A 27,155-nucleotide genomic window follows, 5' to 3' on the forward strand; every position below is an offset into this window, starting at 1 on the left:
AGATCTCCTTGGCAGCCACCGAAATCTGGCAGCTATCTCGCCTGTCTCGCCTGTCTCCATCAAAGTTCAACCATCCCGCCGGAAGAGGGAGCCTCAAGCCGAGCCATTCAAAAAAGCAAAGCCGAACGTAATTTTGCCGGGGAAGCGGGGCCCCAATTTCGGCTGCTCTTTCTCTCGTCGTACTCGTAAATTCCCATCATATTTCCATGTTTTTTTTTTGTTTGTAAGCTGCTTATTTGCCTGGCTGTTTTTGGCAGCTTTTCTACTACTTCATTCTTCCTCCGGCACATGTAGCTTACAGTGAGCTGGCCTTGTACAATTGGATCATGTGTACGAGTCCTGTTGCCCGGCTAGAGTTTGTACGTCTTCTCCCTTGTTTTCCGCCAATATCTGGTGTTTTCATCTACCGTATTCAACTGTAAAATCATCATGCCACAAAATGCAGCTAAGCCCAAGCTACAAGGCAGCAGCAAACACTAAGCGGCGGACTATTGCCCGAGGGCGTTTTATCGACTTTAAAAGACTTGCCCTCGGGGGTTCCTTTACTTTTCATTTTAGGCACATGTTTATTGGGCCACGTATACGGAGTACATGTCCATTGCTTCTCCGATCGCACTACGGGCTGTAGCCAGACCCTTAGACCCCTAAATCTTCCGTTGACGACATTTTCAGCCATTCGGTATTAGCCTCTTCACATGTTCCATCTTTCCCCCCCAAAGGAAAAGAAAAAACCCGCATATGATTTCATTCTAGGCATCTGTCAAACTACAGCGCGCCGTCAATTGGCGCCGTCAACGGGGCCGTTGTTCCATCTAGGTCGCGACGTACAGCGATGTTATTGCACCCCTCCGAGTGCAAATTGACAAAGACATCAAATCACCAAAAGCCAAGAACCCGAAGATGCTAGAACCACCTATCGGCTTTAATCCAGCCGGCACTCCAAACCATATACCGATCCCCAATGCCCCCCAGTCAACCGCCAAAGCCATGTTTAAACCCTTCCACACCTTTCGGCAAATTGATTATGCCAAAGTAACCTGCCAGCAAAGAGCATCAAAAGCATCAAGCCACAAAAACCAACTGCCATGTGCTCTTAGACAACCACCCAGTGTTTATATGTTTTTTTTTCCCTTAATTCAACATTAATAATAAGAAGTTTCATGCCACAATCTATTTTTCGCCCTGGCAAGAAACGTGCAATTACCTATCATGGCTCAAACGGATCCTCGGATCTCATCGTGGCTTGACGAGCTTTGTTTTTTTCCTTATTTCCTCTTTCGTTGAGCTCTCTTCCACGCAATCCGCACACACAACCAACTGCCGTGAGCCCCCCCCAACATGCGTTTTTTTGCCATGCATTTTCCATCGCAGCCCATCCTTCTCATAACGACCTTGTGTCCCGCACGTCCGAAGCAACAATCGAAGCAAAGATGCTCTCCAGTCCTCCCCATTGGCCCAGCCACACTTGCTCTCAACCCCAACTGCCGCAACCCCCCTCCCCCTTGTTTTTTTTCCACATCGTCGCCCTTTCAGCCCATCTTCAGCCTCACCAGCATCTTAGCTTCCCCCCTTTTAGCTCCAAGCTCTTTCAAAAGCTCTCTAGTTTCACCTTTCAGCTTTTTTTCCTTTCTCTTTTAATTCCGCCCTCCCGATCCCGACAGCCCCGTAATAGCCGATCACCAACAAAGCGGTAAACATCCGGAACACATCAATTGACGTCTCCTCTTTTTACCTTGATTTTTTCCTCATCCTGCCTTGCGGCCCCCCCTCTCCCCCCTCTTCAGTGCAGAGAGGCAGAAAAAAAAAAAAAGAGCCGGTGTGTTTTGGTTTTTCTGGGTCAACAACTTCCAATTCCCGGCTCATTCGGTTTTTCTGTGGAGTTGGGGTGGGCTGGGCGGAATAGCGCCCGGCCAGCCTTCCTCTCTTTACCCTCTCAAGCCGTTTCCATAATCATGTCATTGATTCAATGAACCTTCACCGCCATGGGTTTATAGAGAAGAGGAGAGGAGACGGGGAGGGGGTCATTTTGGAACGTAATGAGTCAATGCCGCAGGGCCCTTGCTTGTGTGAAAATTTTCTCATGCCAAAAGCATCAAACGTGCATATGCAGTAGATTGGCTAGATAGCGACTCAATTGGTTAGTAGAAGAGAAAAAACCCAACCGAGCAGGAAAAAGTCGCATTTCCTGTTTGGCTGCACTGCCCGGCGGAGGAGACCCGAAGAGGTGGAAGAAAGAGTGCCGTGAGTTCCCAGCGTACTCGGTACTTGATTACGTAGCAGCCATCTGCGCTAGAGCGAGTACCGGATACTGCAGATATCGTTAGTCAACCTGTCAATTAATCGCAACAATGTTAATCAGCAAAAGAAAAACCCCCATGCCACACTGATTCCGCCATCATGCACGTCACAACCCAGGCAGATCCTTCACACGGCACGGTTTAAACGAGGGCAAGAGAGAGAGAGATTTTGTTATCACGAATTTATTAATGTTTTTTGCCATGTGTCCATCTAATAAGACACCCCTTTTGCTATGGTAAAACCCTTTTTTGACATTTGTCTCGTAGAAAACAACACACTTTTTGAGAAAAAAAGACCCACGGGAGCTCCTCTTTTTTTGGCCTCCACCAGCTTTTTTCCATCTCATTTGCTGCCTTCTTTTTTTTTTTTTAGTCTTCTGTAGATCCGTGCATGGGATTCTGTTGTCCCCGCTAATCGTCTTTCGCTGAGAAAAAGAAAAGTGATGAAAGAAAAAATTTTCCTCGCCCAAGGTCGCCCCTGGAAACGCATATTCCCAACCCCCACTAAAATACAACTTGATGCATAACCCAGCTTCCCAATGGACAAGGGCTGCAAAAGTAGAAACAAATCCATGAGCGTCATCAGAGCTCATCCAATATCGATCCGAATAGCTCAAGACCATGGTATCATTGAAAAGCAACGCCACGTAAAGTGCGAATGAGTTTTTTGTTGTCCCAACTAGACATTATGAGACCAAGATATAACAAGAAAAGAATAAGAGAAAGAGAATATATGTAAAAGTATGTCGCTTCATTCATGAAGTAGTTCCGTTTCGCCTGTGCAGCCAAGAGTTTGCTGCCATGATGATGTGAATCAAAACCCCCAAACGCCATAATGATTGATGTACACGGTCAAGGCATTGTGTGTGTGTGATGGATTATATGCCCTGCCAACTAAATCAAGTCGCTGATCTGTCACCTACCACCCCTTGGAGTGGTATCCGTTGTTGGCCTCCTTGGTGAGGTACTGGTTCCAGCTACTGGCGTTGACATCCTCGCACTGCTTCAAGCACGCTCGCTCAGGGTACTGCTTCAGGTTGGCAACATCGTGAGATGTGTGTCTGCGCTTGAGAACAGCGTTGGCAGTAGAAGACTTCTGCTGTCGCTCCCAGAGGAGGTGGCGTCGAAGAGACTCGGTAAGCTCAGTAGCGAGCATGTTGCGGCGGGTGGTTCGGGGAGAGAGAGCAGCCTGAGCATGTACGTGGTTGGTGGTAGCAACGATGGGCTGAGCACTGGATCGAGGAATCTCGTTGATGGGCTTCAGCGCTGTCTGGCGAGCGCCCTTCATCATAAGAGGGCTTTCGTCAGAGTCGTTGGGGGAGACAGCCAGGGAAGATCCAGCAAAGGCGGATCGTGATCTGGTGAGAGCCGAAGTAGACTGAGATGCGTGGTTGCCCAGGCTCTGGGCACGGTCATTGGCCATCATCAGAGTGATGAGCGATGGTCGTGAAGCCAGGTTGGCCTTGGACTCGACACGCTGGAAGAACTTCTCATCAACGCTGGGCTTTCCGCTCTCGTCGATGGAGTCCTCCCAGTCAGAGGAATCGTCGTCGTCGTCAATGGCACTCTCATCAATGTACTCGCCCTCAGTGTCGGAGTCAATAGCGGACTCGGCATCGGGGTAGTGAGTGATGTTGTTGCTGAAGGAGGTCTGCTTGGACGCAGATGGCAGGTTGCGGCTGCTGGCCAGGGAGCTATCCTCCTCTGATGAACCACCAAGCTTGAACATGGGCTTCTTGGAAGTCATGATGGACTTGTGGGCATCGACGCTCTGTCCGCAGTCGCTTGAAGAGACGGATCCTCCCAGGGCGAACTTAGGGGGTTGTCTCTTGGACTGGACGGGCTTGTGAGCTGGTGACGAGCTTGGCTCGGGGAAGCTGTCATCCATGGGGGGGTGCGTTGAAGACGGGGATGCCAGCAAGGTGCTTGGGGGAGGCGGCGGAAGACATCTCGACAGATGCTAATGATACCTCGGAGGGCTGTTCAGAGGAGCGTGATTCGGTGGTGGTAGATCCAGAGCGGGTGATGGCGATGATGGGGGAGGTGGTGTTTGATGGGGCAGAAAGGGGAGCCTTGTCCTTGACAATGGAGACGACCATCTTCTCAAAGTCGTCGGAGCTGATGTGGCGGTCACGTCTGCTGGCACAGGACTCGACCCGTCGTATCCTGGGGCGGATCTCCAGGGGAGCTGAGACTGAAGTGAATTCAGGAGTGTCCTCGTCTGCGAGGGAGTCGACGCTGCCAGAGAGCTGAGGAAGCTCGGGGAGTCGGGCCTCGGAAGGAATATCCTTGGGGGCCGTCCGGGCTATTGAGGATCTGTGAGCGTAGTCGATGAGCTGTTCTCGTTGCCAGAGTCTCCAGCTCAGGTTCTCTAATCTGCGGCCTTGTTCAACTGAATCTGCACAGCGAGAGAAGACTGGGAAAGCGCATGTTAGCATCGGACCGATTGCCTCTTGTCATACTGCTGTTAGGGGCGATTTTTCCTTACCTGTCCACATGGAATACAAGTTGGCGGGATTGCCGGTATCGACTTTGTGGATGACGTTCGCATCCACCGTTAACACATGAGTATCCAGGCGGTAGGGCATCGCTGCCGGGAAAAGAGGCTCGAGGGAATCGAGCTGCAAAGAGCGCGATAGTTGAGAGGACGGTGTTGTTGCAGGGATGCGCAGCGGTGTCAAGTAGTTGGAATTGCCCGGTGATGAGGTTTGGACTCTGACAATGACCAAATCCAATCGTCTCCGGAAGTGTAGTCCAGTCAATCGACGTTGTATCAATGGCAAGTCGGGGGTGGAGAGCCGGATGCGTAATAGACTTCGTCGAGGAGGGGAGAGGGTTTGTTGGGCGGCGAGGAGATTCGAGAGGCGTCGGATGCGGGTATATGCTGGTGATGTATTGTTGATGAAGGGAAGACGAGGGCCTTGAAGTATGTCGACGTCGTGCCCGCTTTGTATGGATATGCGGAGAGATGGAGAATCAAGAGGTTGTCGAGAAGCTGGGGAACGAGATCTAGTTATTAAGAGTAGCCTCCATAGGAGGGTGTATCTTGGGCACGACAGGCTTAAGAAGAGGTGGGATGGGGAGTGCGGTGTGCCGACGACACTGGCTTCGCGCAAAGGGCATGATGGCGCACGCCCCCTCGGGGAGGGGGGTGCACTTTTTCGGCCTGGGGCGTGGGCACGGAGGGGTACGAGATACAAAATAGCGAGTACTGTACAACAGGTACGAGGAGACCTGGCGGCGGGTACGTACCAGACATGCGTGTGTCCCTTTACCCCGGCAGGAGCACGGAGGCGCCGCCAGGAGAAACAGCAGGCGCGAGTTGGGACGAAGGGTGGCTACCTGGGGCTACGGGCGTGACGCTGTGGCTTTGGCTGGCGCGGCAAGTACCGACAATGTCGCCGGTGGGGGCCTGAGCGGTGCTTTTTCGCGAGGATTCCAGGGCAAAAAGCGCTGCCCTGTCATCCCAGCAGGAAATGGCCAAGGGGGATTAACCTGTGCGCTGGTTCGGAGAGGTGCCGCCGACTCCCCGGAGAGATTAGCGCGGCGACCAGTCATACTAATCTTTGCCCAAAGAGGCATCAGTCACGCCCACCATTAGAAAAAAGCAGCCCGCAGAGGATTAGTGTGTTATAAGCCCGCTAAGCTCCCACGGGCAGCATCTTTTGCACTGCTCTCAGCTCCGTAGCCCTGCCATCCCAGAACCGATGTTTGGCCCTGTCGCGACGGACACAATCATGTGACGGTGCCTTTTCCAAGATCCGTTTTGGCAGAACAATGTGGTTTGGCCCCAAGCGGACTAGCCACTGCCTATTTAAGATTAACCACAGGCCAGACTCGTGGCGCTGTGCCCAAACAGGCAGTGACTGTCCAGGCCTGGAACTGCCATTCCCGTCACGCGCTGCCAGGCATTTCTCGCCCCCGCAAACGGTCCAAGCCATGCGTTCGAGACGAAGCAAACGGTTCGAGAATCGTCCGTTTGCTCTCTCCGAATTGACGGATGCCGAATGCGTACAGTTTTGGGGCAAACAGCGGCCTTCGGGAAACCGTGGGCGACGTGCGTTGGCGGCATTCGCGCGCGCCTCTCACGATGGAGTCGGCTTCTGCCAATGTCACGTTCGCCTTGCGCCAATGCGAATGGCGGCATGGTTTTCAGCTACCGAGACCAGATCTGTGTCTCCCAATGCCATCCATCACACGCTGGCGCGCGAATTGCGCATTGCCATTTGGCTGCTGCTATACTTGTCAACAGAGACTGTCTATCAAAAGGCAATTGGACCGTCGGGTTATTCACAGGGTCCCCCCCTCAGCGAATTGAGGCACAGCGTGCAGTGACTGAGTGACTGAGCTTCTGAGCCGCCGTGGATGTGACGTGCCCTGGCTGGGGGCCGCAGCCGGCCCGGCGCTCTGATACCAGTGGTCCAGCACACAGTCCAGGTGACCCAGCCCTGTGCGAATCGCCGGTCTGTTCTGTCGTGGTGATCACAAAGGGCCGCCAGAGAGGGCCTCGTCCGCTGTTGTTGCGCAGGCAAACCCGGCGCCTCGCTGCTTGCGCCCAGAGACGGCCCGGTGCTGGTGCTTGGCCTGAACGCCGCCTGAACGCCGCCCAAGGCTGCTCCGGCCTGGCTCGTCCGTTACGCCTGACTGCTCGTCGCCTCCGTCTCGCTGCAGCTCGCGATCATGGGGCACCGTCCGCGGATACAGAACAGTTGAGAGCCTCGCAGGCTGCTGCGCCGGACGCTCAGAGGGTGGCATTGGGGCCTGTTCGCCCAGTCCCTCGGCGCCAGCGCACCACAGGCGAGGTCTGCGACAGTTCGGGGTCACCTGTCCCGGGGCTCTGGTGGCGTCGACTGAGCAGTTGAGACGATTGAGCTGCTCAGGGGGTGAGCACCACCCAAATGCGCTGCAGGGTCCTCCCGACCCGCCGTGGCCACTGGCATTGGGTCACCAGGACACCCGTCCTGAGCAGAAACAACGCTGGGCTTGCCAACGCATAGCTCTCCGCCGCATGACCTCAAGACTTTTCCTTGGTCCATCGGCCTGGTGCTGCTGCGATTCCCATGAATGAAACAGGACGGCCAGGCCAACGATCGCTCACGAGCGCAGCATCCTTTCTGGCTTTTCTGGCCAATGGCTGGCAATGGACGGCCGCATACTCGTATTGGTGGTTTCTTTTTTGTTTTCGTTTTTGTTTTCTACTCTGTTTGCGCTATTCAACGCCGCAGAGGCTTCGTAGAGAGTATACAAGATGAGGAGAGAGAAAAAAAAACCACGCAGTCAGTCCAATGGAACGAAGCCAAAACAGGCATCGCCACAGCCCAAGCTTGTTGTTTCTTATTGCGGCCCCGGAACGTCGAGCAGGCAGCAGTATTTCTTTTCCTCTTCTTATTTTCTGGCTTCCTTGGATTCGGTGCCATTCCCCCACGTTACTGTAACAGGTATCACTGGTACTCATAATTTGTAAGGGCGTCTCATACAAGGACCGAGTACCTAGTGAGACTGCCACTCGGCGTCCAGAGCATTAGCACGCGTGTAAGTCGGAGCTTGGCTTCATGTCCATTGCCCGCACTATTGCTAGGCCTCTTGGATCCAGACTGAAATTAAATCACGGCCGGGGGTCGTTGGTGAGGTATCGTCCCTGGCTGTCGCCCCTACAAACGAGCTGCGCGTAGTACTTCCTAGTTGGCTCTCGAGATAATTTCCAAATATTCGGGCCCGCGGATGCTCCCCGTCAACGATTAGCTCCTGAGAGAATCCGGGCGCGTGGAAATTAGACCGCCCGGATCGCGATGTTGCAATTTAAATCAAAAAATCAATCAAAATGCAAAACGCAACGACCCTGCCACCACCAAAATTAAACCCTCTGACAGCGGGCGGTGCAAGTTCAATCCGCAAAATTTGGCGGGCTTGTTGATACTACCTATTTCTTCCCTTGTTGTTTTTTTCTCCTCCTCCCAGTCCCCGCTATGACCTCCTCCTACTGCATTATGCGCAAATGATCCAGCGCGCGGGCTCCGTTTTTATCTTAGCAAACTGCTAGCCACGGTATCAAGTGTCTAGGAGATTTTGGACCGCGGATGATAATGCAGGTAAGCTGAGCCAGAGCCACACGAGACGTAACGGCGCCGCGAGAGAGGCCGGTTTGCAATTACACCAGCTCACCGCTCCGTTGCTTGTTTTGCTTGTTTTCTTTACGCTTTCTTTTCCGTCTGTACCGTGCTCTCTGCTCCGTATACTAGTCAATTATCGATACTAGTCATCCTCCTTCCTTGATTAGGTATACAAGTATTGCTGGTAGTATTTATTCCTTCCGGCAAAGGGGAGGGGGATTCGGTTGATGGCGGTTAAAATGAAGTGCCGGCATTGCAGTAAGCAATTGAGGCTAGGTACGAATGCCATTTAGCGGCTAGCAGGCAACACGATTTGCCCCGGACTGGAGGCGCAATTGACGACGGTGATGCTGCTCCTGCGGGCATACGCCCAGGGCACGACAGGGGGTGGTTTTTTCTCTTTTTTTTTTTTGAGTGATGCACGAGAATATCTCCGACAAAGGTGGGAAAGGGCAAAAATTACTTGTAGAAACGGATATTGTGAGGATGTAACGTGCCTGGCGCAGCTGGGGGTTCCAGGGCTCGCCTTATCGACAAGCCGTGGAGTTGGCTTGAATGCCTGCTTCAGACATTTGTGTTGGTGTTTGCTGAAGCTTCAATTCCAGAGGTAGAGAGAGGCCCGCTTTTCGGACAACCGTATTTGCGTCGGCCACTCAATCAACCTACAATTGGATTGGTTATCCGCCTCCGCATCTGTTTGTTTGTCAATCTACGAAGTGTGAGCTGCTGAGGCTTTGCGGGAAAGAACATGAAGGCGGCAAGTAGCAAACCAGCAGCATCGATTTGCCGGTCTGTTTCTATTTTCAAGAAATGAAATAAGATAAAATCTATTTACTGCAGGGCAATAAATATACCATACAATTACACTGCTATAATATCGATTAATACAAGAATCCACGCCAAAAAAAAGGAAAAAAAAAAAAGCTGATATATCACGTAGCCAAGTTTCATAGTCTATTCAGCTGCGACCCCCTGATACTACAAGCACGATCCCTCTCGGCGAAAGTTACCCTATTCGAGTCATTCTTTTCTCTTTTGCCTTTATTTCATTGTTTTCTTTTCCTCGGTAATAGCTGGTACTGATGCCCGACAAGGTTGCAGCTTAGTGTATAGACGCCCCGAAAAGAAAAACCTGGTCAGCAGTGGCTTCAGCTTCCCCAGAAAAACGCCCGTACTATAGCAAAAAAGAAACTTGATATGTTCAGCTGCGGCACATGGGTCAAGGGGAAGCGGCTGGGCATCCGGCATCCGGTCGGGTCAAGAACCAATTACGGTACCATAATTAAGCGTTTTGGAATATCAAAAGTAACGGCAGTGAGCGCCCATTGGATCGTTTAATTTGCTTTCTTTTATCAACGGTTGGCGATGATACAGGGTATGGGAAGGGCATCTACGCGAGGATAGGTACCCCAGGGAGGGGGAAATGGGGCCTTTGGTCTCTAGCAAAATCACGGTATCGGGACGGCTATGCATGTCTCAATAGTAAGACGCGATTATTGGGAGAGAGGGCCGTTCCAAGCCACAAATCATGCTGCTGCTCCCGTGACTGGTTTTGATGTTTTAGCCAGGGGAGACCTGATTCGCCACAACATGATGTCTACCAAAAATTACATGTCTAGTTGATGTCTGGCCAATCAGCCATCGGCTCAGACTGACAAAGCACGCTCTTCTCTTTCAGCTCAAATTCGCAACTACCTACTTGTACATATTAGTATAGGCCATTTCTACTCCAAGTAGAATCAACCATCTACTCACTACAGCAACTAACGAGTCAAACAAGCAAAGAAACCTGACGACGGACATGGCCGGACTCGTCGCAGCGCTCGACTCATGCATGCACCCTTGGCGCAAGTTTGCCGTGCCATCATCAAACAGGATCCTTCGAGGAGGCTTGCCGCATGCTTCCCAATCATGTGTTGCGGCCCGGCTTGCTCCAAACAGGGCATGGGGCTCAGCTGTCACCGAACTAATTAAAAATAAAAATAAGGAATTGATTATACTACCGTGCTACCATTTACTAGTCCTCACTTGAGCAAACGAAGCCGTCGTCGGTTCTCATCCTCACCCCCTTGCCCTTTCTTTTTCATGCTCTGCGACAGCACTTGGGACTCTTCGCTTGGCTGCAACGGGAAACCGAATCGAGCGGCATCTCAACCCCCCGGCCTCCACACGATTGCAAAACGGCTCCCCGGTCCGGAGGTCCTAGCGGGTGCGACTGCAAGCCCGCGGTGCGCCTAGCGCTTCCTCCCGCTGCTGAATCAAGCAGAAACGAAGGTTGTGGCCAAGCAGTAGTAGATGCATATGTGAGAGCGTGTGTTAGTGAGAGAAGGGGAGAAAGACATGTTGTGATTGCAGGAAATGAGAATGGCGGTGATGAATGGTGACTGCAGTGTGCCGTGTTGCAACGCCTTCTTCCTTGATTGATTCTTTTCTAATCTCTCCTTGCAGATGCGAGCGAGCGAATGAGGGTGGCCATCACATATTACATATGGAGAATATCGATGCAAGGCATATATTAAATGCTGCCAGCTCGTCAACATTGGCCTTTCCCCGCTTACATGTGATAATCTCGTCCCGACTTTTTTTTTTTTTTCATCACTTCTCTTTCATCACTCTTTCGTAATTTTCTTTCTATTCAATTTCTCTTAAGAGGTGAAATCGCGATGCGATTCAACCAGACTGCATGCGCCAGACAGCATCTCCAAGTTTCCCAAATAGGGCTGTAGTAGTCAGCCAGTAGATGAGTAAGAGTAACAACAGCAATAGGCTGGTTGCCCGTTTCAGACGAGAGAGCCCGCCCTCTTTACGAGAACGCCCATGCCGCCCGACGGCACCACTGCGTATAGATTTTAATTACCTGCTGCTAAAACCGCGCGTCCGCTTCCACCAGCCGGAGCCATGGCTAGCTACAGCACGCTGGCCTAGCATTTGCGACGCGTCAGATTTGCCCAGCGAGCTGGAAACGATCGCAGGCGGCGGACTCCGCTACCTGTCACAAATGATACAAGTAGATGGATCAAGCAGGTTAGAGTAGGGGAGAGATAGTCAAGGTGACACATGCCAAAACGCTACGCGGCAGATGCCTTTTAGCCTACTGCGGCCGAGTAGCAAGCCCGCATGCATTTAGTAGCAGCACCTCAAACTCCCTGCCTTGAAGCCGTGGCTCCAATAGCGGCACACACACGCTCACACGCAAAAAAAGAAGCAAGCCAAGTGCAAAGGGGGGGAAAGAAGAAAAAAAAAAGGGCTGACTAACTGTGAACTTGCTAGCTGGCAGAGGAGGATGCATGTGGTCTGCGCCGGAACGGGCTTCCGGTCTGGCATAGTGCGCGTGAGGCTGAATCAGGCGGTGATTGGGCTTTTTATTAGGGGGGGGAGGGGAGTAGCATAGCAATGGAGGGGATTATCCGAAGGACGGGACTAATAATAACAAGTGCTACACCGTATATGCATGCCCGCGCACAAATCAAGGAAACGTTTTCTTGTTTCCTTTTCCCTTTTTTTCTTTGCTTTTTTGTCGGACAGTTGACCACTAATATCTGTGTGTTTTGTTTCCTCGAGGCAAGATTTCCTATTTGGGATTTGCATAATGTTCAGCTCCCGACGAAGCGCAGGGGGCAGGTATATAGATGCGGGCCAATAAGAGGACATATCACATCCCAGCCGCAATATCATTGGAAAGAAAAAAGAAAGGGACGAAGAATAAAATAAAAAAAAAGACAGGGAGAAAAAATGGAAAGAATAATGTGATGAAAATCCTGCTTCTGCTGACTACTCCCCCCTGTCTTCCGTGATGTTTGCACGTCTGTCTCGTTCCTGTTCTCCACGATTTCCAGTTCCCCTACCTTACATCTATCCTGTTGTAGGTACTCCGCACTCTTGTTGACGGTCTCGGGATTTTTCATACCAAACCAGTCTCAACTCCACACCCTAAAGAACAAGTCTTGCGTAAAAGAGACCTACGCTGTTACAATGGAGGTTGAGACACTTTTTGAGTCAAAAGTAGTATTTGTTTTCTTGTTTGGATCATGTGAGATGCAATGAGACATACCATCTCACTTGATTCTCTTCGTTGGGTTTTTGATAGTAGTACTAGTAGTATTTCCCTGCGTGTTGAAATGCAGCATGGCGATTCGGCATGCGTGCGCGGAGGACGGAAGGCCAGCCCGGCTTTGTGGGGCGCGGATCTGGTGTTTGGTCAGCCAGTTTTTGACCCTTTGGACTTGCTAATGCAATGCAGATATCCCTTGGGGGTCCCGAGAAACTCGAAATGGGCTGATGGAATAAATTGATTTATCTTGATTATTTTTAATTATTATTTTCTCTGGCTGTAATAAAACTCATATAGCCCTTCTTTGCAAACATCGGCCAGCCATGCCACCTAACACCACGCTACATGCACTCGGATATCGATTTCAGCTCCCCATACAACAAAATTGCTTTTTCTCGATCCAAGCAACAACTAAAATTTTTGCGCATCGACAAACGATGGCCAATAGACTAGACTAGCTTGCTGCCAATCTGTTCGGATCATGCATGTGCCGAGCGCACAGGCTGTTGGTCCAGTCTGTCTGGCAAAAAAATGAAACCCTTGGAGGGGAAAGCAGAGACATTGCATGCGAGGGAGGTGGATCGCCGTTGACGTGTCGCAGTAATAGTTAACAAAGCTAATGCAATGATCTAATCTAAAGATGAAGTTATTTTCAAGATGTCCCTGTCATATGTGATATACTTTGCCCTACTTGCACTCCACTGTTCAGTTGCGCTTTTGTAACGAGGCTTGCTATAAGCCATGTAAGTTTTATTTCGTTTGCGTATCAACTATCGTGCCCCCCTTTGAGGGTCCAGCCGAAAGAGGAAAAAAGGCTGTAGTTATGTTGACTCAGAAGACTCAGATTGAGGCAAAAAAAAGGCCAATGCGAGTCTTTTGACTCACTAGAATTCGGCCGATGTGAGCCCACGAACTGTATGTCTCTGGTGCATTCCTGTCCCTGCTGCTGGGGCCCTTTTTGAGGTATAACAATGCTCGAAATGCACTTGGGAACGCCAAGCCTGGGGAAAGCATTATTACTTACATGTATTCCCCCCTTGGATAAGTTCCATTTGCCAAGGCCCTGGATCTTGTTAGGCTGCGCAAGCGTACCTGTCAAAGGCGCATACGTATATTTAGATACTGCATCAAACTCTGGCTGAATCCAGATAGTGCTACTACCAAGGTACTACAAGCCCATACAGGTACGTGTATGCAGTGAGGTCAGCCACCAACCCCCCTCTAAAGTTTGATTTTCCAGTGCCTGAATATGTACCTCGATAAGCGAGACACTCCTCCAAGATCCTATGGCGGGGCAATCCATCCTAGGGGTGGCGATGACTTGCTGAAGTGACACAGGAGGGCCAGAGACATGAGACCGCATGGAGATTAAACAACGGGGGGGCAATAAATGAGAATCATGGGGCAGAAGCAAGGGAAAGGAGTAATTGTTTTTTTTTTTTTTTTTTTTTTTTTTTTGATATTTTATTTGTATGATAATTTATTTCTTTTATTTATTCATCTCCGCATACAGTAGGAGTAGTGGCTTATACTGCTGGATGCAAACGTTTGACACTGATGCGAGCGGAGCGGTACCTGAGCTACGGCTGCCATATGCGGCGATTCAAGGCACAGTAGCTCAGCCACCGATGTACTCCGCCTTTTGTATCCAATCGATGGTGATGCATCACGATTACGACGCAAAAACTGGGGGAATGGTGCTTCTATTCTGGTATCAATGCAAAAGAAAAAGAAAAAAATCGAAAAAAATCGATTTTATTTTATTTTACTTTACTTTTTTTTTTTTATTCATCCATGTCTTCGGCGGTACCTGAACCCTGAAGATCATGAGGCAACGTCAAGTCGCAATTTAGTCGTGCCTTTCACATGACTCTGGTCCAAATCAGATGGATACCGTGGGTATCTCGGTTCAACAAGCAGTGCCATTGTCTAGAACGCGCTCCACCAAAAGGGGGATCAACCACCGTGTAGGCCACTTGGTCGAGTAATGTAGTTCAGCGGCTCACGTGAATGCTTGTTCAAGACCTGGAACATGCCCGACTATTTGCTGACGGGGAGCTAGATACTGTACAGTATGCTGAAGCAGACGATCAACTCTGGAATCCGGCTTGGCGCCCCATTAGTGCACATCAGTTTCCAGGGTAGCAGCAAGCTGATCAACAAAGGCCCAGACTCGATATGCCCGCGAGCCCGCGAGTTGAGCTCGCTGCAGGAGCCGCCGTAGATCCTATTCTGACAGGGAGTCAGTGGCGATATATGCAGCATCCATGCCTATTTCCCCGTTACAGCCTGCTAGACATGGCAAAAGATGGTTCTGTTTTGCCACCGGGCCGTATCTGACGGACTGTCCAGAGCACAGTAAACGGCAGCATGGCTCCAATATTTCGCATAGCTCGGTAGGAGATATATGCCGGGCCGGGGGTTGACGATAGCTCATAGGAGGAAGTATCTATCTAGCTTCGCACAGCCTCGGCCTGACTTCTGACAAGGCAAAAGCCCGCATGAATAATTCTAGGCCCAGAGATGGGCATGCTAACACGGGCTGGCATTTGATAGCACACAGCCTAGGTTCCAGGTTCCAGGTTGCATGAGGTTGACTATCGGATGGACTGCCAGCTAGCAACATGGCAATACCCCGTAAATGCTACGGCGGAGTATCGCCGTCAACTACCGCCTCCACGCGGGGTAAAACGAGGCCATTTCCATTTAGGCGCGCTTTTGACACGAGCACAATCATACGGCCATGTCGCCGAGGCTGAATAGCTCTGCTCGGCCCCTCTCTAATTGCCACTTTCAGGCAGATGTTTGGATCGGGGATGGAGAAGGCCTCATATGGGACAATGGAAAGGGCCATGGTTGGCTCTGGTAATTGCGGAGAGGCGATCAAGTGACTGCTGACAAAGGAAGACTGCACGGCGCAAGGGAACAGGCACATGACTTGCGCGTTATGCCTTACTAAGGAAAAACGGTGGGCATTGGGCAAGCTTTGGCGCGTGCACTTTATTGTAGGTAGCCTCGTCGATGGCGTCCTACGGCTAATCCACGGGTGACTTTAGCGGAGAGCGCGCGCGACGGCGAACTCCCAGACGGCGCATTGCTCGAAACGGTAGTCTAAGCGCCGTAACGGTACTTGCCGAGAAAACGAGAACGAGCAGTCCAATAACACAAAGGGCAAAGGGCCCCTCTCCGCCATTCGGACTCATCGCGAGTGAGCATTTAGCAACGGTTGGGGGGGGCATAGGAAAACGGAAGAGGGACATGCACAAGTACTGTACAGAGTACTTTCAGCTTTGTTACACATAAGCTTGTTCAAGTCACCTACCTACCTGGTCTTAACGTCATCTCATACTGAGGGGCCCCTCTTACACATGCGAAAAGGCGGTCGAGTTAGCTTTCCTCGATGTGTGGCCTGCATGAATCAATGGGAAAAACATTGGCCGATGGCCTTTCTGCTCCAAGCATGAGAGGCTACTGTACTTTTGACAAGGCCCTTTTCGGCCGATCTTTTGGTTGAGTACAGACTTGTACACATGTAAGAGGAAAAGCGGCAAACGTCCATGTTTCCTTAGTTCAACGTTCTTCTGGAACATGCAGGGCGGTTTCTTCAGCCAGGCCTGGGGGGTTGCATCGGCGGACCGTCCTATTTTTCTTTTCCGCTAGGTTGTTTAACCCGCCTGCATCTGCAAAGCTAAAAAAGATGGTGTATTTACTGTATCTCCGCCGTGCTGTACAGATTCTCACAAGTGACGACACAGCACATTCTGCTGGAGATGTTTGCATGCTGGCGGCCTCAAGGGGAGGGGAGTTCATGACTCGGCTTGAGACAGCTGCGCATAAAACGGATCGCCGCGCAGCTGACTGCGGAAATGATTTCCATGTTGCTTCTAGAAGATTGCCAAGAATTTCAATTTTGGCACTAGGAGCACGCACAACAAGTCATGTCCCCTCCTTGATTCTCTCTGCTTGCTGTCTGCCTAAGAGAGAGGGGCGTCTGGCGTTTGAAGCCAGCAATTTCGGCCCCGCAGCCGGAGTAGCGCAGCGACGAGGCTACTGACCTGCGACCGGGTCACTCTTGGTGTTGACTGAGCCGCCATTGGCCTTGTGGTTGCTTCTGGGAATGCAGGGTCTGCCCCATCTCGTAACAGGTTAGTTTAGAGCGCGTTAAAAGCCGAGCAATGAACCGAGGACACGACTCATTCCAACTGATAACTCGCTCGCTGACTATCAGGGACTACGTTGGTTACTTACTGTACGGAGCGAAATCCGGTCAAGCTGATTGATGGGAGGGCTTGTGATAATGGAGCAAGCTGTGCCGTGTCCGTGAACTGGCTGTATACAGTAATTAGCAGTTTGTGCCTACGGTTTCTATTTATTGCAGCTCGGTAAAAAAAAAAAAAAAAAAAAAATTGCTGAAGAAGCCCACAATGTTCTGCGCCACAGGGCGCATGTCAAATGCACGCCACCCGTGTCATCCCGACTCGATCCGAAATGACAGCAAAAAGAGAGGAGAAACAACCTATTGTGGATAATGTTCCATCTCAACCTCTGCAATTTTTTTTCTCTCACCTAATGCAGCATAACGTAAGAGGCACATGTCGGTATTTCCCCTACGCTTCAATACTGTAGAATGCCTACATGTGGGCACGTCAAAACCCACAGGCAAACAAGCTGGAAATGGGGACGCGGGTCCCAAAATGAGCAGAATACTGCCAATACATTATGACGGACAAATACATGTTGGCTTGTTCCTGTGACCGCCTGCTGGAATCGGGGAAATGGGGCCGCAAAGGGGAGACCGGGAAACTTCAAGACACGTGGATCACTGTGCCTGAGGCTCCGTGCCTTTTGCCTCGACGATCCGGCAAAACTTTGTACTCTGGAGCGGTGCTGCTGTGCTATACAAGCAGGTAGCATGTGGTGTAGCGTGCGATAGCGCGTGGTCCCTTTGGTGAGGCCATCGTGAACTTCGGGGAACCTAAAGCCTGGGCCTGCCATCACCTGCCAGCCCGGGCCTTGCGCCGCCGTCCCGGCTCTTTGAGGCTCTCCTCTCGTATTACGCATACGGCGACGGGGCTCCGCAGAGCTGCTATCAAGAGGGCCTGGCCTGGTTAGTGACATTTCATCACGGCCATGGAGAGAGGGCCAAAGAGAGTGTCTATCCACTCGTCGGTGGACTAATCCAGTCCACATGCTGGATACCATGCCTGGGTACCGATACTCCGTGGCGGTACGGCGGTAGAGGCCTCTCTTTTCCCCTCTCTTTTGTGTACGTATCGCAGGTTACAATGCCCGTAATCGAGCGGATCCCCGATTCCCACCTATCGAGAAAAATCCAGAATAAGAGGAAAGGATATTGGCTGGATGGGAAGGGGTGATACGAAATTTGGAGCGCTAGGAAGAAAACAAAGGGCTCGGTGGGGACCAAAGTGGAATTTCCAATGGTGCAATTTTTCCAGTTTTTCTTCTCAATTTATTCTGGCACGTCTCCGTAATTAACCAAGCTAAGGAGAGAGAAGAGAAAAAAAATGAATAAAAAAAATAATGGGGGTGCTTTTGAACGAATCGTGAGATAAAATAAAAATTAAAAAATAAATTCATTTGGGAATTTATCCAGGTAGTGGAATTTCCCAGCCACTGAGCAGGTCCCCCTCCTCCCAGGCACAATGGCACTACCGCAAATCACTTTTTTGCTATCGAAAACCGGATCTGTTCAGACTCCTTTGTTCCACACGTTGGAACGGAGAGCTGGCCCGCCCACTTCGGGCCTTTGTCGTGACAAAGTAGCTCCGGACAAACGCCGTGAGGGAGCTCGAGCTTCCCGTGTACAGTATGTGATGAGTGTTGTTGATTCAGTTTGTGGATAAGGCGAGTCGACGCAACGCGCCTTGGGATGCCAACGAGCTGGCGAACGAGTCAACTGACTGATTGAGTGAATAAACGAATTGGACTGAACTGAATTGATGAATTGATTGTAAACGATTGAACGGAGTTGGCGATTGCGAGCTACGAAAAGAAGCAGCGGAAAGGCTACGGGTGTGCCGCGGTGCCAGCATTTGATGGCCATGGAGCCGTATTCTGGCATGTGCACCTACAAGTATTGACACCGGCAACACATTGTTGGCAGCCATCAACAGCAGCTTCTCTCTGGATAGAGTATTTACGGAGGAGGCATTCACGATTTCGTCCAACGTGCAGGCAGATGGACCCTGAGCAATGGCCATGCTGATAGGGCTGGCATGCCATGCTAGGCCAAACGCCCCAACATGCATGCTTTTCCCACGCGTGTTGAGTCGAGGCATACGCCGTGGCTATTCTGTAAAAGCTTAATGCTGTGCATTGCATGCAACGGCATCGCAGCCGATCGATCAGCCCTTTTACCGCCTACACGCGCGGGAGGGACTTTGTGACCAGATCAAACACGATGCGTGTCTACGATGTTTGCGACTCGTGGTGAGACCGGGGTCTCTGTACCTTTTTGTCCCCAGTCTCCCTGGTAAGGGAGTGCGAGGCTGCTGTTCAAGCTTGCACGGCTTTCCATGTTTTGCAATTTGATAACGAAATTATTTGGTAATTTAATGGGTTGCTTCATTACAATGTTGCTTGCTGGCGTACCATTGCATCGGGATTCCGGTGGTGAGGTGAATAGGAACTGTGTAAGTTGGTGGTTTATTGTGAGGTTTTGGGGCATTGCCTACCAGTAGTCAAGAAACGCCAGGCAGCAGGCCAAGCGGTCGTGCACGACTACATTCATCATGCTGTTGGCTGGGACGTCCCAAAAAAAGCAAAGACAGCAGAAATTGAAATTGAAAATAGAATAAATAAAAAAAACCGTCGACTAAAATAGAATAGAATAATAGCAATCAATAATTAAACGCTACTTGTGTGTGCAATGAATCTGTTGGCCCAGCAAGGGCAGTTATACATGCCCCCTTCGCCTGCAAACATAAACTCAATCGCTCCGCGTCCAACAGCAACGACTACCCCGTATTGCTGCCAATGGGGTTTCAGCCCGCCTCCAGTCGATCACGGCTCCGCAAAACGGCAAAAAGGAGGCTTGACCTGGCTGATGCGGTTGAAGCATTCATGTTGCTGTTGGCCCTGCCCTGCCCGTCTGTGCGGCCATACGCTTTTCCACTTCCATCTGCGTCATCATCAGTCGGCGACTTTGCATCGCTCCAAAGGCTGCGCCCGGCACTGGCCAACGACCAATCCGGCTCCAGGCTGTCTGGGCGTTTGACGTTTGATCTGCTGGCGACGGTTGACGATCCGTGCTGCCAGCCCGATTCTCCAAGCTGCATCTACGCCTCTGTCATGCGGTCTGCCAGGCACGGCCAGCAACGCCTCTGCCCCGATTCTTCTTTTCAACTTTGGGGCCATTGTTCGAGGCCGATGGCTGCCAACCAGGCATCGCCGGATGGGGAAGGCTTTGACAATGGGTGGCTTGTCCGAGAGGCATCGAGATTGGACTGCATATTGTCGAATGGCTCGAGGACAAGATAACCCGTGAATGAATGACTGAATGAATACGCAAATGCACACTCCATCCGGGGCCCCGGCTTTGAATCCCGTTTGGCAGCATCTCCTCCAGACTTGGAAACCACTGCGCCCAATTACGGCACTTGTCAGGAGCAATCGGGCGGTCCTATGTATGCCTACGCATTCGTTGGCTGCTGGCAGATGACTACAGGCTGCGTAATGGGGGCGGGAGGCGGGAGGCGCGAGTATAAACAGCAGGACGGCAATGGATGAGGCAGGTATGTTTGTATTGGATGGCATGCCGCTGCACTCCTTGGCCTGCGGGTTCCCATAGGCAAGCTCTCAACTGACGGGCCTCGTCTAGGATGACACACTTGTATCTGGCCTGCAAATCGGCATCGCCAACGGATGGTGGTGGTGCCTCTGTAGGCTGTACGCTAATGTGGGAGGCATTGATGATGATGATAGCATCACCCTGCCGTTGACGAACCGCAGCTTTCTCAGGAGGGGGAAGAGCAACAGGGAAGCCGGGGTGAGAAACAGACAGACATTGGCATTGGTCTTTGAGTCAACGCCCATCGACCCCTTCATCTGTCTTCCATGGGACAGCTACATGCTGGTGCGCGAAGCTTGTTGCCGGTCATGCGTCTGAAAGTGATGAACTGGCACTCCCCGTGATAAGGCCTTTTTTTTCTTTTACAATCTACAGTGCGTCCAGGCGCAGCCAAGCTCACTCACAGGCTGACAGTTTTGCCTGTGTCCATGCCGGCGTCTCTTTTGATAGCGGGTTGTCGCAGCTACAGTACAGTATACAGCCATGTCTGCTAGCCGTGGGCGGTTGTTTGCGTTGCTCGAAACAGCAACTCAGACGTACCACACGATGTTTTCGCTGCTCAAGTGACCGCCTACGTGGCGGCTGCAGGATGGCGCCCGCTCCGCCTTCCCCGCCCCTGATGATGCACCCATGGACTGATTGTCCAAAAGAGCTATCCGCCGCTACAGAATTCAGCCCCCAAAGGCCTGATCCGGTGGTGGAGGTGCGTCTTTTCAGCATCCAGTCGCTCCCTTAGGCTGTTTCATGACCTTTGGCCCAGAAGCCGCCGCTGCTACCTGAATGGCCTCACCGACGATTTGGCGAGCTCAGCACAGACAGACAGACTACACTACACGCCCCTCCGTACCGTCAGATGATGACTGCCTGCTGGACCCCGAGAGAATAGGCACTGGACCCTGGATTGAGACGGGCCAAGACGTCGCAGCGAATCAAACTCCAAGTGCATTGGAACGATGGGCATATCGACAGCTCAGACGGCATTGCTCAACCGCCAAAGAGTCATCGTCCACCAGCCCGGCGCAGGCGGCTGATTCATATCGAAGCGCCTGCTGCATGCTGCAGATCCCGCAGCCCTCTTTGGGCGAGCAGCATGCACACAGCTGCCGACCGCAGGGCTTTTTCTGCAACAAGCGCTCGCAGAGCTATCCATGCGATGTGACGCACGATAGACGTACTCGATATTAGTCGTCGGCCGTCCAGGGGGAATTGAGCTGCAGCCGTCCCCCATTGCGCTTTGCGATTCTGCTGCGACCTGGGCATGGGCAATCTCAGTTCAAATTACGTTTGTTATCACTGCAAGTGTTTTTACCGCATCTTTTGCAACCTCTTGGCTCCCGAGACCGCAGCAGCCCCCATGTGAACGCGGAAGTGGCGCTTCGCAATGTCTCTAAAAAAAAACAAGAACCTGACACAGCGCGACCGGCCCGCACCCGAGATCATCTGATCGCACAGAGCTGCCTTGCTTACTTTATCGCAGGGACCAAGACCCCGTGTTGATAGGCGGCAATATCTACTTGTACATGCCTACTCACAAGCTGGTGTGTGCTGTTGGCCTCACGAACCTCTGGGGCCCTTACAGCCTTCCCCGGAGGAGGGAGGGTGGTGTCGTCGTATGTAAGCCGCGGAATGTCACCATACTCTGGAGAGAGACGGTCCTTTTGTTCGAAACACACTGGATGCGATTTCTGCTTTCTGGTTCTCTCGATCAATCCCGCACAAGGCACCGAGGAAGGAAAATTCCAACTCGTCACATTCACATTTGGTGACAAGCAAGCAATCCCCTTGGCCAAAAAGCACGCCATTTCTGCTGATGGCCTTGGGAACCCGCGTGGGGGTTGTTTATTTCCCACTACGGGCAGCCGAGCAGCTGGAAAACTTATTGGTTGAATTGCGCGTCGTTTGAAGCGGACCAATTGACATGGCAGATTTTTCAATTTTTTTTTTCCTACTGTTCGTGTTCCGCGTCGTGCATGATGGCGCTGGCTACGGAATACCTAATACGCAAAGGCGGCTTCTTGATTCTGCTTTCCATCACCGAGGCCGCAATTTTAGCAGCTGTAATAAACCTGTAACCGGCATGTAGACTACGAGGTTGCCGAAGGAGGGCACGTGTAAATCGAGTTTTTTTTTCTTTTCTTTTCCTTTTTTTGCAAAAGGTTCTCCGGTATCGCCCGAGGAAGCTCGGCGAAGGCGCTCCAGGTCGCCGTCCATGATCTTGTGAAAGAAATTGCAATTTAATGAGAGTAATTCCGGTTCATAATATCATCCGAGGATAAGAAGGAGCCATTGAAGTAGGGCCAAGCAGCTGATCTTGCTGGGCTGGACGGGAAGCAGCTGCAAGGATACACTGTCTCGAACGACACAGCATCAGGGGAAGCAGTAGTAGTAGAGATGGCAGCCAAGATGAGATTGAAATCATAATATTAATTAATTCCTAGTGCCGGCATGAATTTATTAAACAATATTTTCATTTTATTGTGATATAAAATACCAATTTATTCCCAGCCAAGCTGAGACTTGACTTGCGTGGGTTGCACACTACCCCGTCTCTATTCTCGAGGGTATCACAAACGGCAAGATTCGCTCACCGCACATGGAGGAGAACACGTTGTACCTTGGAAATGATAGTTACCTTTAATTCCCTTTTTTTTTCCATTCACATGAGCATCTCCAGCCAGGCAATTCCAAGCACAGCGTGGTACTGCCGGGTCAGGGCTGTCGGACAACATGCATACATCCACGCCATCTCAAATCTTGTCTCTCTCCTGATAGCTTGGCCTGGGAAGAGATTAAGGGAAGCGGGCTAGGGCTTTGAAAGGTGTGGTTGAACAATGTCCAGACGATCAACTCGTATTCATTTCTCTTGTGTATGGAGGTACACACCGGCTCTCTCTATTTTCATTTATAACCAACCAATGCTTGATGAGTGAAGTTGTGGCTTTTTTTCCCCGTGTATACGTGAAGGAGCTGCGGGACTGAACATGGCGGCTGATGAGCAGTTTTGCTTGGTTTCCAATGAGCTCTTTCGTAAGTGCTACTGCGTGTTCTGTAATTCCTAGTTTTGCTTGGACACGAGATGTTTTCTTTGTTCAAAGGTCATATGGCGATTATGATTGGCGAGGACTGCCATCAACATGGCATGAAGACTCAATGTACGAAAAGGAGATTACGACACACCCGGGATACGAGTCTCAGCTCAAACACGTCGAAGGTTATTCCGGATGAGTCTGTTGCCGAGATGCACCCAGCGTGACTCTCCTTTGTATTTCTTGTACACGCACAATTACTGACGGCGGTGTGATGTTGCGCTACCCTCTCTCACTTCTGCCCCCTTTCCCGCATGTTCACATCCTTTTCCTATCTGGACGCGGGTGTGAAGGGACAAAAAAACTGGCCGAGACTCTCTCTCTCTCTCTCTATTGAGTGTATTGGATATAGGCCATGAGACACGGCAGACGGGAGCCAACATATGCCCCACGGGGAGATGCTGCAGTAAAGGAAGCGCAGGATCAAGAGAGCAAAAGCTCCGCCCAGACCAAAATAAAAAAAACGCTTTGATCACCAATGAAATCTGGAGAGAAGCAAAGCCGTTTTCGAGACGGGAAGCTGCCTCTCTGATCCGGCCTTTGCTGGTTTGGCTGGAGACGGGGACCTCTTTTCTTACCAACAGAAGGATGGGCCAAGAGCAAGAGCGAAAAAAAAAGTGTCACAGTGCAATGGAGGCGTCGGAGCCAAAGCTGGAAGGATAGGCAAGAGGAAGAGGGATGATGATCATGTGGTTGCGGTTGGTCCGAGGGCCTTGTCGTCTTGTCCAGGATGAGGCCTCTAACATGGCACGATGTTCGAACCAGCTTGTCGGAGACACTACGACTCGGTCTAGATTCAGCGACTCAGAGAAATAGAAAAGTCTGGCTGAAGAAGAAACAAGAGTGAGACATTTTTTAACTCTTGTTTTATTTTTATATAATTATTTCATTCTTAGTTTGCAAGATGTGTGTCTTCTTTTACGAGAAGCGCCGAACTGCCGGGGCAAGTATACGCGGGCGCAAAACTGACTCTCTGCAAAATTTGCCTCCCTTTCGTGTAAGGCCCGGAAGACAAGGCCCCGAAAAAAAAATAAAGAACTCATTTTGCTCTTGTGATGGCCCCAGACGAAGGAAGCGCAGCTGCCATTCTTCGGCGATGGATTTCGAAAGGGCCAAGGCTCGGACATGAGCGATATTGGCGAGGAATTCAAACAAACGAGCTGATGCCAATGTAGGCAGAGAGCCAAGGAGGGAAAGAAAGCCACTGCCTTCACTTTTAGTCCTTCACACGACCAACGCCAGCGTTGCACTGCGCAACCGGTGAGACAAGCCACTGATTGCGAGTCTTGTTTGTATTTTTTTGTATTTCTTAATATTTTAAATAATTGACTGATAAATTGCATTTTATTATTAGTTTTCTTATTGGAAGAGACAGGCAGCAGCAAAAAAAAGAGCAATTAATTACTTTGGGGGCCCCTCCACGAGGCCGTGTCTCACTTCATGACCCCAAATACCTACTGCGTGTCTTGCTTGTTCATCACACCGACTGTTTTGCTTTGGACTGCCGACTCAGCTCAGGCTTGAGCGTGACCTATTTTTTTTGTAATATTTATTTATATCGTTTTAATTTATTGTTTTCCCTGTTTACTTATCTAATAGTATGGTTTCCTCATTTTTCGGTCCCGTCTTGGCAGCCCGCCTGTGCAACGGCGATAAAAGAAAAAGCTGGGGAGGGTGGGCGGAAGAGGTCCTGCGTTGTCCAATCGCATGCGCAGTATCGTCTCGTCTTTTTGAAGAATGAGAGAGAGAGAGATTGAGAGAGAAGAAGAAGAGGAAATAGTGTGTGTAAGTCGAGTGAGACCGGCCATCTGCTGTGTCACCGAGCGGTGATCATGATTGCAACTTTGGAGAGGGTGGGCTGAATTGGAGGGTGGAGGGGGAAAAAAAAGGGTCTGGGCCAATGGGTTTGGGAGGCAGCTGGAAGTGTGATTCGCTTTGGGGGGAGGGAGTGGCTTAGACTTGGAGACGAATGAGGTGGGAGAAGAAAGGAAAAGTACAGTCAGAGAGGATTTTCGGATGGGGATGTGTTTCTGGGAGAAACATGAATGACATAAGAATTGGTGGCGTATTACGTGGGAAGAGGTGTCGATGTGATGGGTGCGGGATAGTTGATTGCTTGACGTATTGGGGAAAAGAAGAGGGATGAAGTGCAAATGATGAGAAATTGGAAGCGATATGAGTAAAGAAGAAGAAGAGAGAAATAAGAAGATGCGGTGATGATGAGAAGTAGAAGGATATAAAAGAAGTGGTGGTGATATTCACAGTGGGATATACAGAGGTGGCGGGGTTGTCTGTTGTAAGTCGAGCATGTAAGCAAATATCATTCAAAAGTGATGCATATCATGCAATAGATGTAAGAAATGTTATAGTTGCAGAAATGATTCATCTGATGGACAGCTCTAAATCATGGATGTTGGCAGCATGCTTGATAAAATGCATGGACTCAGTGTGGTCGCTGTCTGTCTCCTTGGGGATACAACATGAAGATGCATTTGCCGGAATATGAGCTGAGAGCGTAAACATGATTGTAACTGTCTTTCATCAGGCTTGAAAATGAACAACCAAAGAATGTAGCTACCATTCTTGTTCTGATATGTGGGTGAATCAACTTACACCTTGTGTGCTAGTGCTATACCAAGGATCAAGTGGAATTCGCTAAATCAGCGACATACCCTATGCTTCGAGCCAACCTCGGTAATTCTTTTTCTGAGAGCATATCTGATCACAAAGTATTCAAGATAAACGTCGTTTTCTTAATTGAATGCTCTTATGAATGTCTATATTTCATGTTGTTGAAAAAAAAAAAATGCATATAACAACTCTCATCTTAGCCAAGACAGAATGAGAATCTGCAATGAACAGGTAGTTAGTTGTACGAACTACAGAGCACGCATCCCCTTTGTAACTATCAGCTAGCCACAGCATGGATAATTTACATGTCATGGGTTTGTATCAAACTGCACACAATCGTATAACTAATTACCACACTCTTGACTGGTGGTGCCTAATACCAATACGAGTTGTCCAAATCTCCCGAAGCGCTGTCTTGTAAGTTGTTGTAAGGGACTACTGCAATGTTCAATTTTGTGCATGCGCACCAATGGCAATTCTCTTTGCCCCCATTCTAGTAATTCGTAAAGCCTTGCTCACAAGTCTCCCCAACTACGAGCATAGATCCAAGCCACAACTTTCATTTCCTTCTCCCAAAACAATAGAGAGCAGAAAGACAATGCGATACAGGATCCGGCAGGGGTGGTCCGACGGCGACGGCTCCGTTGATCCCGGGCTCGTTTCCACCCCGGCCGGTCTCTTCCTTTTTCTGCCAGGGGGCGGAACTGGTCGATGCTTTGGCCCTGCCTAGACTATACTACTAGGTGCCTATATGTGAGCTCTATAATCGTATGTCTTTCGATAAGTAAGCAATCGGGATACTTGTTCGCAATTGGTCGTGTATGGCATCAAATGAACACTTTCCGCCGTGGGGCAATGTTTGCGGGGAACGACATGTAGTAATTCCTCAGATGGAATAGCAAGGGGGGGTTTCACTTGATCATACGATGGGGGAAAAGAAAAGGTGTCAGATTTGGGCAACCGCTTCAACTCGGACCAAAACATCAGTCCGTTCAAAGAAGGCAGAGAGTAGACGATGAAAAAGTTAAAGGCCGGCCGAAAGTGATGGTATCCCCAAAAACGACATCATCCCACGTGGACTGCTGCAAATCCTGGTCTGCCCGTCTGCAAGGCAAGGACCCCACGAGCAGTTGCCAGAAACACCATTTCTCTTGTATATACAATGCAACT

The 27,155-nt window shown here is 50.5% G+C and overlaps 10 protein-coding genes across 10 annotated transcripts; 5 read left to right on the plus strand and 5 right to left on the minus strand.

Moving 5' to 3' along the window:
- Positions 1-900: 900 nt before the first annotated feature.
- TrAtP1_000918 (uncharacterized protein) lies at positions 901-2,948 on the plus strand (the record flags this gene model as incomplete). Its single annotated transcript, XM_066110774.1, has 2 exons — positions 901-1,032; positions 2,910-2,948. The coding sequence occupies 2 exons, from the start codon at positions 901-903 to the stop codon at positions 2,946-2,948; spliced, it is 171 nt and encodes a 56-aa protein (XP_065966847.1).
- A 268-nt stretch (positions 2,949-3,216) lies between these two features.
- On the minus strand, positions 3,217-4,185 carry TrAtP1_000919 (uncharacterized protein; the record flags this gene model as incomplete). Its single annotated transcript, XM_014090888.2, has 1 exon — positions 3,217-4,185. One exon carries the CDS (start codon positions 4,183-4,185, stop codon positions 3,217-3,219), a length of 969 nt encoding a protein of 322 aa, XP_013946363.2.
- An 885-nt stretch (positions 4,186-5,070) lies between these two features.
- On the minus strand, positions 5,071-5,420 carry TrAtP1_000920 (uncharacterized protein; the record flags this gene model as incomplete). The annotated part of the gene is made up of 2 exons (XM_066110775.1): positions 5,071-5,306; positions 5,396-5,420. The coding sequence occupies 2 exons, from the start codon at positions 5,418-5,420 to the stop codon at positions 5,071-5,073; spliced, it is 261 nt and encodes an 86-aa protein (XP_065966848.1).
- Positions 5,421-6,779: 1,359 nt separating this feature from the next.
- On the minus strand, positions 6,780-7,333 carry TrAtP1_000921 (uncharacterized protein; the record flags this gene model as incomplete). The annotated part of the gene is made up of 2 exons (XM_066110776.1): positions 6,780-7,147; positions 7,219-7,333. The coding sequence occupies 2 exons, from the start codon at positions 7,331-7,333 to the stop codon at positions 6,780-6,782; spliced, it is 483 nt and encodes a 160-aa protein (XP_065966849.1).
- A 7,244-nt stretch (positions 7,334-14,577) lies between these two features.
- TrAtP1_000922 (uncharacterized protein) lies at positions 14,578-15,312 on the minus strand (the record flags this gene model as incomplete). Its single annotated transcript, XM_066110777.1, has 2 exons — positions 14,578-14,685; positions 15,130-15,312. 2 exons carry the CDS (start codon positions 15,310-15,312, stop codon positions 14,578-14,580), a joined length of 291 nt encoding a protein of 96 aa, XP_065966850.1.
- A 625-nt stretch (positions 15,313-15,937) lies between these two features.
- TrAtP1_000923 (uncharacterized protein) lies at positions 15,938-16,838 on the plus strand. The gene is made up of 2 exons (XM_066110778.1): positions 15,938-16,603; positions 16,687-16,838. The coding sequence occupies exon 1, from the start codon at positions 16,156-16,158 to the stop codon at positions 16,510-16,512; it is 357 nt and encodes a 118-aa protein (XP_065966851.1). The 5' UTR covers positions 15,938-16,155; the 3' UTR covers positions 16,513-16,603; positions 16,687-16,838.
- Positions 16,839-18,307: 1,469 nt separating this feature from the next.
- On the minus strand, positions 18,308-18,757 carry TrAtP1_000924 (uncharacterized protein; the record flags this gene model as incomplete). Its single annotated transcript, XM_066110779.1, has 1 exon — positions 18,308-18,757. One exon carries the CDS (start codon positions 18,755-18,757, stop codon positions 18,308-18,310), a length of 450 nt encoding a protein of 149 aa, XP_065966852.1.
- Positions 18,758-19,454: 697 nt separating this feature from the next.
- Positions 19,455-19,958, plus strand: TrAtP1_000925 (uncharacterized protein; the record flags this gene model as incomplete). The annotated part of the gene is made up of 1 exon (XM_066110780.1): positions 19,455-19,958. One exon carries the CDS (start codon positions 19,455-19,457, stop codon positions 19,956-19,958), a length of 504 nt encoding a protein of 167 aa, XP_065966853.1.
- Positions 19,959-20,203: 245 nt separating this feature from the next.
- On the plus strand, positions 20,204-20,586 carry TrAtP1_000926 (uncharacterized protein; the record flags this gene model as incomplete). Its single annotated transcript, XM_066110781.1, has 2 exons — positions 20,204-20,212; positions 20,299-20,586. 2 exons carry the CDS (start codon positions 20,204-20,206, stop codon positions 20,584-20,586), a joined length of 297 nt encoding a protein of 98 aa, XP_065966854.1.
- Positions 20,587-21,048: 462 nt separating this feature from the next.
- Positions 21,049-21,453, plus strand: TrAtP1_000927 (uncharacterized protein; the record flags this gene model as incomplete). The annotated part of the gene is made up of 1 exon (XM_066110782.1): positions 21,049-21,453. One exon carries the CDS (start codon positions 21,049-21,051, stop codon positions 21,451-21,453), a length of 405 nt encoding a protein of 134 aa, XP_065966855.1.
- Between the last annotated feature and the right edge of the window lie 5,702 nt (positions 21,454-27,155).

The sequence above is a fragment of the Trichoderma atroviride genome, chromosome 1, assembly GCF_020647795.1.
Source record: "Trichoderma atroviride chromosome 1, complete sequence".
Classification (NCBI taxonomy): Eukaryota; Fungi; Ascomycota; class Sordariomycetes; order Hypocreales; family Hypocreaceae; genus Trichoderma; species Trichoderma atroviride.

Coding starts and splice junctions, on each gene's coding strand:
- TrAtP1_000923 (XM_066110778.1), top strand. CDS start 16,156: ATGGTGTATTTACTGTATCTCCGCCGTGCTGTACAGATTCTCACAAGT.